This window comes from Pieris napi, chromosome 11 (genome assembly GCF_905475465.1).
Source record: "Pieris napi chromosome 11, ilPieNapi1.2, whole genome shotgun sequence".
NCBI lineage: Eukaryota > Metazoa > Arthropoda > Insecta > Lepidoptera > Pieridae > Pieris > Pieris napi.
This window is the reverse complement of record NC_062244.1, coordinates 2,617,430-2,627,286: the sequence shown is the minus strand read 5'-3', so window position 1 is coordinate 2,627,286 and position 9,857 is coordinate 2,617,430. Positions and strand designations below refer to the sequence as shown.

Sequence of the window (9,857 nt, the reverse complement as noted above, 5' to 3'; positions counted from 1 at the left end):
ATACACGCCGTCGCATCTGCGTCACAGCCTTCGCAATGGACAGACACAAACGTGTTCTTTTGTTGATTTTATTCCGCCACCGCCGAATTAAACTGAGAAACCATAGAAGATTCTGGATATCTCCTCTGATAGCATTAAGAAATAGTGATCACCCTTCCCCCTACTTCGTCCCTTGTCCGTCGATCTGTTTAAACGTCGCGCGCGACGACGCAACGGTGTAATGGGGCATGTATAAAAAATATATGAGAAACGTCGACGCAACGCAGTAGTGGGGCCTTGCTCTTACAGGTATTCCAATGCAAGAGGGAGAAAGAAAGAAAAATACACAAGGGAAAGTAGGAGAGAGAAAGAGAGTCGTAATCCCATTGTAAATGTTATTGATTTGAATATTTCTCCACTAGAAAATCATAATTAAAAGATGCGATCAATTGTGAATTATAAACACTGCTAATAAAGTTTGTCTTAAAGAAACAATATGATTTCACGAAAAATCAATTTCTACCCCTTCCTATTTTTATTTCCACATTACGAAGTAAACTTAAACTTAAACTTCTTTCGCGCGGAGGGACTCCACGCACTTTTTTTTTATAAAACCGCACTTTTTTTTAATGTGATACCGCCCGCCACCCATGGTCACTTTCAATGCCAGAGGGCTCGCGAATGCGTTGCCGGCCTTTTTAGAATTGGTACGCTCTTTTCTTGAAGGACCCTAAGTTGAATTGGTTCGGAATTATTTCAGTGGGCAGCTGGTTCCAAATAGTGGTGCGCAACAAAAACTGCCTTAAAAAACGTTCAGTTGTGAAACAAACATCATTATTACTACTAATACTGTCTAGGAGTTTAGTATCTACTTTTTGATCGAAATATGTATGTAATTTCAGAATCAAAATTAACATTAATTAACTTGACGTTTGTTTACGTATTTACGTATTGTACGTCATTGGCTTTGCGACGCCATCTTGCTTTCTTTGCCGGTTTGGCGGGCTCTTAAAATTATGAATGTTTAAGAATTTTAAGCCATTACAGAATTAAAAATAACAGTCTGTGTAAATTCTATATTCACTAATAAATAATTTGAAACTGTTTTTAAAAACTTGTTAAATGGCCTATTATTTAATTTTATATCAAATGCAAAATTACTTAACAATTTATTAATTAGTTTAAAAAATTCGGTTTCAATGAAGTAACGTAGGTATTTGACCATGAACTTGTTGTATACAGAGTGTATTGTTAGGTAACCTATAGTAGGTTCTACCATTTACAGGCGGTTTTTCGGTTGCAGTGTAATTAATAAGTTTAAAAAATTAAGTAATATTCTACCTCAATACATTATCTATTCACTATGTTCTCTTCCGTCTCGTTCACTTTAATATTGTTATAGTTAGAAAAAAGATTTGATTTATAAAAAATTGTCTATTGACGAAAACAGTCTTTCGGAAATTATGCGCGTATACGACTTTAATAGATAACCTAAATATAAAAATTAAATTAATTTTCATATTATTTTACTGTTTCGCAAATTAAAGCAACTTCAACAGATATAAATATGTTATATGAAATATTGTATTATGAGTGGGCTAAAAAGTTCTTTCTCTCTTAAGTTCTAATGACAACTTTTTAGCTCACTTTTTAGTTTTAGAAAAAAACTTTTTTTGAGTAAATTAGATTTGATTATTATTCAAGTCGCATTCGAGAGAGATGCAACGATTATAGCGGTCATACAATTTTTATCGTGCGATTTGTCTTTTGCCTCAAAAGTCTTGCTTTTGGCTTCAGTTTCGGCGATTACCTCTTCATCAGCGCAAAATTTCTGTACAGCGAGCATTCTCTTGAGGTCTGAGTCATTCTCATTCATTGTCACACATTCTCACAGTAAATTCATTGACTTTTGCCATCGTTTTCATTGATGAAACAGCACTTTCTTCTTCTTCGGTGAAAAACGCATCTTAAAATGGGGGCGTTTTGTGCGATTTTTTCCTTCATTGTTAAAAACCACATACCCGCGAATGAATCCAATCAAATGAAATCGCTTTAGTATTTCTAGAGATATACTACCAAGTGCTACTAATACCTAATATTACTATAGATTATCGCTACCCTGTATATAAAAAAACAATCGTGCGCACCTTTTGACATTAATTAATTATAATTTTAAAACGAATTGAATATCGTATAATTAAATAATTAAATGTTTATATAAGTTGTTGTTGGTAATTTTCCATTAGTTAGGTTATTGTTCCAGTGCCCTACAGTCATCAAATTTGCAAGGTAAGAGTTTGAAGTTATTTACCCCATAATGGGGATTTCATTTCTATACAATTTTGTATTGTTTCGTGAGGAATAGATTCTAGAACCTCTGAGCTATTGGCTGTCTTGGAAGGAATGTTTTCCTGAAGAGGTTTCATATCTTGAGTTTTGCTTTAATATTTATATTGATAGATGTTTGAAGGTTTTAACACTTTCGACGAGTGTGGATTAAGAAATGACTAATTATTCTCAGAGATAGTTCTTATTATTACTAAATGTTGGTGTTTATTTTGTATTAAGAAACGACTGTTAACATACTATATTTACTTACATATATAGCAAACATCAGCAAAATTCAAAGTATTGCTATTAGTTTTAATTTTTCTATAGATAACTAGTGAATTAGATGTTGTCCTGTACTCACTTCTTACATACAAAACATCTAAAAATGTAAATCATTCTCGACTGCGCTTAAACAAAAAATTTCATCAAAATCTGTCCAGCCGTTTAGGAGTTCAATTTCGAACACATCCACAGAGGATTACTATATATATCAGCTGTTTATATGATAAATAACCTAGACACCGACTGCAAGGCTGATGTGTGAATCTAAACCATCCAGAGCGCCACCCAAATACAGAAAAATTCTTTCAAATCGGTCCAGCCGCTTAAGAGAAGTTCATTGACATACACACGTGCATTAGAATTAGATATATAAAGATAAATTATTACAGATGGCGCCAAAACCTCAAGAATTCGCCGGTACAAAGAAAGATGACAGTGGGGTCTGCCCACCTGGGGAAGAGATCGTCATCTCTGGGATGTCTGGACTCTATCCTGACTGCAACAATGTTAAGGAACTCTCGAATGTCCTTTACAATAAGGTAAGAAATTTTGAATTTAGAACGTAAATGGGTTCAAAGAAAAGCCACGAAAATGATCAGGTCACTCAAGAAATCATCTTATAAGGAGCGTCTGAAAAAACTTGACCTTACTGATTTAGGAAGTAGGAGATTAAGAGGAAATTTCATTGAAACCTATAAAATCCTCACTGGCCACTATAATGTTCCAGAAATTGAGAAGCTCTTCATTTTAATTGAAAATACACATTTGAGGGGTAGTTCTTTAAAATTTAAGACCACTCAACATAACACAAATTCCCTAATGAACTTTCTCCTAAACCGAGTAGTGGCCGACTGGAATAGGCTCCGGAAAGTGTAATCAGTGCACCATCTTTGAACTCCTTTAAAAATAGATTGGATAGTTTCTCCAAATCTCAAAATGCACGCGCATCAGCTTATTAAGCTGCTAGTGTGTTTATTTACATAATAATAATAATAATAATAATAATAATAATAATAATAATAATAATAATAATAATAATAATAATAATAATAATAATAATAATAATAATAATAATAATAATGGCGAATGAGGCAAATTTCTGTGTCGTTGGCTTGGGCAAATCGTAGTGTCATATATTTCGCTGCGAAGTATATAACGATTGCCTTCATTACTATATTGTAACATGCTTTTGTTTGTTAAGCCACGATGAATAAATTAAACAATTGTCTCGAGAAACTAAAAAAAAATAAGAATAACAAGAAGCGATGTTATAGTACTCTAAATTATATAAACAAGTTGTACCAACCAGGCTCCAGAAGATAAACCACTCCTTATATGGAAATTGTATTCGTTTTTACAACAAAATCCAAAGCGGAATTAGAGAATTATCACTGAATAAATTCAAAACTCTCGTTAAACGTAAATTAATAAATAAAGTTTTTTATAAATTTGACGATTATTTAAATGATTATGATAATGAGATTTGCTCCAGTTCAATGGCTGCTCTGCCTTACAAACAATTTGTATGACTCAAAACTTGCCGATTAAAAAGAGTAGCGGAGAGTTTCTTGCCAGTTCTTCTTGCCCGCTCTACGCCCTTGACTTGCGAACTGGTAGTAAATGTAAATTTACAATCAATTAAACATCTTTTCCGTTGACGTTCAAAAGTGTACTTGGTTACCTATATGAACTAAGTTATTTTGATATTGTAGCGACCTACTATTTTTGGTTTTTGCCGCGTAAGCAGCTCCTCACTGAAGTATTACCGAACCAATTCGACTTAGGGTCCTTCAAGAGAAGAGCGTACCAATTCTTAAAAGGCCGGCAACGCACTCGCGAACCCTCTGACATTGAGAGTGTCCATGGTCGGCGGTATCACTTGGAGGTGAGCCTCCTGCCCTGCGCTGTTCTATAAAAAACTCCTTCCTCCACAAAATAGTCTATGTAAAATGTAACTGTGAAATAAAATCTATGAATTTCTTACATTAGATTAATCCAGTAAACAACAAGAACCTCCGTTGGGAATTCAATCATCCAGAAGTAACTGACTGCACGGGCAAAGTTCAAGGTCTAGAATACTTCGACGCCCAATTCTTCAGGGTACACTACCGTCTGGCCAACTGCATGGACCCCATGTCCAGGAAGATTTTGGAACAATCATACCAGGCCATTTATGATGCAGGTAATAGAATAGAATTCAGATAGTAACACCACTGTTATTATTTATTACTTCAGTCATGTGGAACATGGTGTAATGGTTGCAGCTTACAAAAAACTTGGCGAATAAAAAGAGTGGCGGAGAGTTTATTGCCGGTTCTTCTCTTCCGTTCTACGCCCTTGATTTGAGAACTGACAATAAATGTAAAGTTAGAAGCATTTCATATACATTTCTTTTTTTGACGTTCATAAGTGTACATTGTGTTACCTATATGAATAAATGATTTTGACTTTGATACACCTAGCGATTCTGACTTCAATACTGAGTGTTGTAGCCCCAAGATTGCGGTTTTATAGTTATAACTAATTATGACACAGTTATAGAGTATTGGCTTTAGATCTTTCTAGATGAATTCTTTTTTATTTCTATACTTGACGACGTCTCTATTTGAATACGGTCTCGTGATACATTCTGTAGCTTTATAAATCATTCTAGTTTTTGTATTTTTGGACCTCTAACGGTTTAAAGTATTGTACTTCAAAGGCCGGCGACGCACCCACTAAAAATAGCATGGGCTGCGACAACTGCCCGTTTTTGGGCGTCTCGTCGACTTGTTTGCCGCCCTATTCTATAAAAAAACATTGTTCTAGTTTGTGTAGTTCAGGACATTCGTATTTATGTGAAATTGCAGAAATAAATAACTAAAAACGATGCGTTAAACTTATTTATTGAAGTTATACTTCTTTAGGCGCGTTATGAAAAATTTATGAGAGTGAAATTTTACGATGCGCGCGCACCGTGACACAAAATTAACAGAATGAAGTTGCCCACGGAAGATGCTACTGGATTGGACATAATTTAAAAACAACATTCGAATAATAATAGAATTTATGTAGGTTTGTTTTTACTTTGACATTAGTTAAGGGTTGTGTGAACTTATATATTTCCTGTGTAAAATTAGTAAGCGAGGAAGAAGAAGTAAAAGCGAGGCGTTATTCCTAAGGAATTTTTGGGAGATCCGTTCTAATGAAGTATGGGGTTTATAAAATGGATAGCGTATTTCTACACACAATAATGCATTATATCTCCTTCGAAATAGACGAGATTATTCTGTCCTGAAATCTAATTGCAATGTCTAACACAAATTACATATTCTTCTATTTCTTCCAATCTTATACAATAATGATTGCAGGGATAAGCTGTGAATACCTTTCTGGTAAGAAAGTGGGGGTATACCTTGGAAACTGCTTCTCGGAGACTGAGAAGACTTGTTTTTATGTCAACACTATTAACGGCGGTTTTGGTATCGCGGGGTATGTCATTTTGGTACTTTTTCTTACAATTAATAATAATAATTCTTCATTTCTCCAATAAAACAGTTGCATCAAACAATACGATTACATTTAAAGAAAAAACTGTTACATAAATTTAAAATTATGTTAAATAATTGTAAATTTATAATAATACATAACTTTAATCCGTTAAAAACAGTTTTTTCTTTAAATGTGTAAAGGTTATGTCAATCAAAGAGAATATTAAATACGATTACAGTTAATAAGGTATTAAAATTAAAAACAAATTGATTCCTCTGTCTAACCATTTCCTGTCGATCAATGCGGTTTATCAGCCTATGACTAAGTCAAGAAGTTCTACAACCCTTTGTAATAGCTTCAGAATATTTGTCAATAGAAACCGTCACACGTTCTATGTCTTCTATCACAGTATCAGAGGGTAATAGATGTGTTGACACTGTCACCTACCAACATAACATTGTTTTTTTTTTTTTTTTAAAAGACAATTCACACCAATTGACCTAGTCCCATGCTAAGCTGGTGAAGCTTGTGTTATGGGTACTAGGTAACGGATATACATACATATTATAGATAGATATACATATAAATACATATTTAAACACCCAAGACCTAAGAACAACACCAAATGCTCATCACATCGATGTTCGCCTCTGCCGGGGATCGAACCCGGGACCCATGAATTCGCAGTCAGGGGTACTAACCACTAGACCAATGAGTCGTCGAATTTTGATGATTCCAAATTTAAATTTGGATTTTAGAATTTCGACTGCTTTTTGCAAAGGGATTTTGCGTCAGACCCTAGTACAGTAAACTTTTTTACACATGTAAATGTGTGTCTTTTGACTGCCTTTTGGTTATCTTAATATATATACATTACGTGTCACGTTGTTTGTCCGCTATGGACTCCTAAACTACCGAACCGATATCAATCAAATTTGCACACCGTGTGTAGTTTGATACAACTTAAAAGAGGATAGCAAATATTTGTTTATTATTTGATACAATTCTAACAGATGGCGCTTTGTTAAAAGTACCAACATTTCACATATCTCATAGCTATCTACCTTTCACATAAGTTCTCCTACCGTAATATAACAAAAACCTTAGCCACAGCAACGCTTGGCCGAGTCTACTAGTTGTCTTATAAATATTTAATTTTGCAGATGTAGTAAAGCTATGTTCGCGAACCGTATCTCCTATTGGTTGAACTCCAAGGGACCATCAATGGTTGTGGACCAGGCCTGCTGCAGTTCCTCTGTGGCTCTAGAACTTGCTTACCAAGCAATCAAACGTGGCGATTGTGAGGCCGCTCTTGTTGGAGGCTCTGCTCTATGTCTTCATCCACATTCTTTCATCCATTATGGAAGGTATTCACATTTTAAAACATATACTTAACCAGCCGTTTCCTGCGCGCTTTGCTGGGCGAATTAAAATAGGAAATAAATAAAATTTTATGTTTCATTATTTTTTTTCATAATTTTATTATTCTTCTTTTTAACTTCCCGGTAAGAAAATTGAACATTTTTGAAAATCGAGTTTTTAACAGATGTTGACGTTTTGAGGTTCTAGGAAGCCTCCCCGAATGCTTTCGCGGTGAAGTCCGTATGTATAAAATTTCATAAAAGTAAAATAGCAATAAAAAATGAAGGAACGTTGGAATTTAAAAAATAAATAGCTATCTAGGAAAAATTTCGCATCGAATGGCAGTAGTTTCATGACGATACGATCAGTGGTTTAGGCGTGAAGGAGCCTCAAATGAAGACCATTTTTCTTATATACGTATATATCTATATGTTTCATAAGAAATATTGAAATTGTTATGGTCATTTATATTGCTTGCATTGTATGTAAATTTGTTCGGAATTTAAATTTGTGACGATTTTCAATGTATTAATCTTGTACTAATGAATTATATGAATTGCAAAACGTTTTAGCCACCGCGTGCAAAATTAATTTATTCTAATGAATCGATTATTTTAATAAATACGTAAATTACGATTAACCCAAACCTTTCAAAAGTCAAATAGCATTTATAATTTATTAAAATAATCGTGAAGTATAAAAAAATATAAACACATATACGACATAAGCCATTAACATTCTAAAAGACCGGCAACGCACTTGCTAGCCTTTTGGCTATGTGAGTGTCCATGGGCGGCGGTATCACTTAACATAAGGTGAGCCTACTGCCCGTTTGTTTCTAATATTACATTTAAAAAAAAACAGTGGGTAAGTATTAAAAGGATGTATTTATATATGGACCCAAACGCGTAATAGTCACCTTCAAGCCATTCCATATTTTTCTATGCTAAATTCCTAATTCCGAGTTCAAGACACAAAAAAAAAATATTAAAAAATAATTTGTCGTAATCGCTCGGTTTAAACAATGTTTGCAGAATCATGAGTTTGAGTATGGACGGCAAGACAAGGTCATTCGATCAGAATGGATGCGGCTGCGCCAAATCTGATGCGATCAACGTGCTCCTCCTACAAAAATCCAAGGATGCTATTCGGTAACAGTTCCAAGTCTATTAACATATTATTCGCCGAAATTTTATATGTAGGTTTAGAATAACTTTATTTCTCATAAGAATTGCATACATAATTCACTTCTGAGAAACAATATGTAAAAGGAAGATTAAAAATTAGAGCGCACAGATGTAGGTACGTATATAAAATAACAAAACAAAACAGAAACAAAAACAAAAATGTGGGTAGACATAATAAACTTGATCAGACAACCAAGTAAAACATAGATGTTCGAATTAGATTTTTTTTATTAGATTGATGGCATAGTCTGATATAGCAAGTTTATATTAATTATTTTATTATTTTTCATAACACTATTTTATTTATAGTTTATTGTTCTGTTTATATTTTTTGGGTATACATGGTTTACAAACATTTTAAGTATTGGGATTTATTTGTTTTTGTTTAATTTAATTACTAATGTATAATTTAAATTTTTCATTATTCGATGTGTCCCTTCAGTTCCATCGGGGACGGCACCCTCTTATTTTTCCATACAACAATTTATTACTGTCATGTTATAAAAAAAAACAGTGGCGCTACAACCTTTTCAGGCCTGGGCCTCAGATTTCTGTATCTGTTTCATGATCATTTGTTAATCTAATAGGCAGGTAGGTGATCAGCCTCCTGTGCCTGACACGTCGTCGACTTTATGGGTCTAAGTCTAAGACATGTCGGTTTCCTCACGATGTTTTCCTTCACCATTCGAGCGAATGTAAATGCGCACATAGAAAGAAAGTCCATTAGTGCACAGCCGGGGATTGAACCTACGACCTCAGGGATGAGAGACGTACGCCGAAGCCACTAGGCTAACACTACACATGTTATAATAAAATAAGATAACGTGTGTGTCTTCGCTTAGTAACAGAGACACATTAAGGCCGATTTACATTATCTTAGTGTTTAGGAGAGTGCTTTAGTACAACTTGAAAGGCAAGTTCTTTAGCGTAGCGTTTACTAAAGCAAGTAGCGTTTACATGTTTCAACTAAAGTACTATCCTAAAGCACTCTCCTAAACACTAAGATAATGTAAATCGGCCTTTACATTTAGTAGAACGAAACAGGTGGCGCTAGTATGTATAAATTCCCATTTTGATATCTACAACACTCCCACTCAAAATGGAGACTGCTTGATAACAGAACAGTAAAATATTAAAACGAAAATCGTACTTTAAGAATCCCTAAACACTTGAAGTTTATGTTTTACAGTGCCTAGGCTCTTGGGAAGCGTTCAAGTATTACGTCACGCAATTTTTGGAGATTAA

The 9,857-nt window shown here is 34.2% G+C and overlaps 1 protein-coding gene across 1 annotated transcript in view; it reads left to right on the top strand.

Annotated features, from left to right (window-relative positions):
* Window positions 1–2,202: 2,202 nt before the first annotated feature.
* LOC125053752 (fatty acid synthase-like) overlaps window positions 2,203–9,857 on the top strand; it is a 44,273-nt gene continuing 36,618 nt past the window's right edge. The window contains exons 1-6 of the mRNA XM_047655287.1: window positions 2,203–2,268; window positions 2,982–3,131; window positions 4,582–4,774; window positions 5,943–6,063; window positions 7,227–7,430; window positions 8,460–8,576. Coding sequence (XP_047511243.1) covers window positions 2,982–3,131; window positions 4,582–4,774; window positions 5,943–6,063; window positions 7,227–7,430; window positions 8,460–8,576 — 785 coding nt within the window. The 5' untranslated portion in view covers window positions 2,203–2,268. The remainder of the gene's footprint in view (window positions 2,269–2,981; window positions 3,132–4,581; window positions 4,775–5,942; window positions 6,064–7,226; window positions 7,431–8,459; window positions 8,577–9,857) is intronic.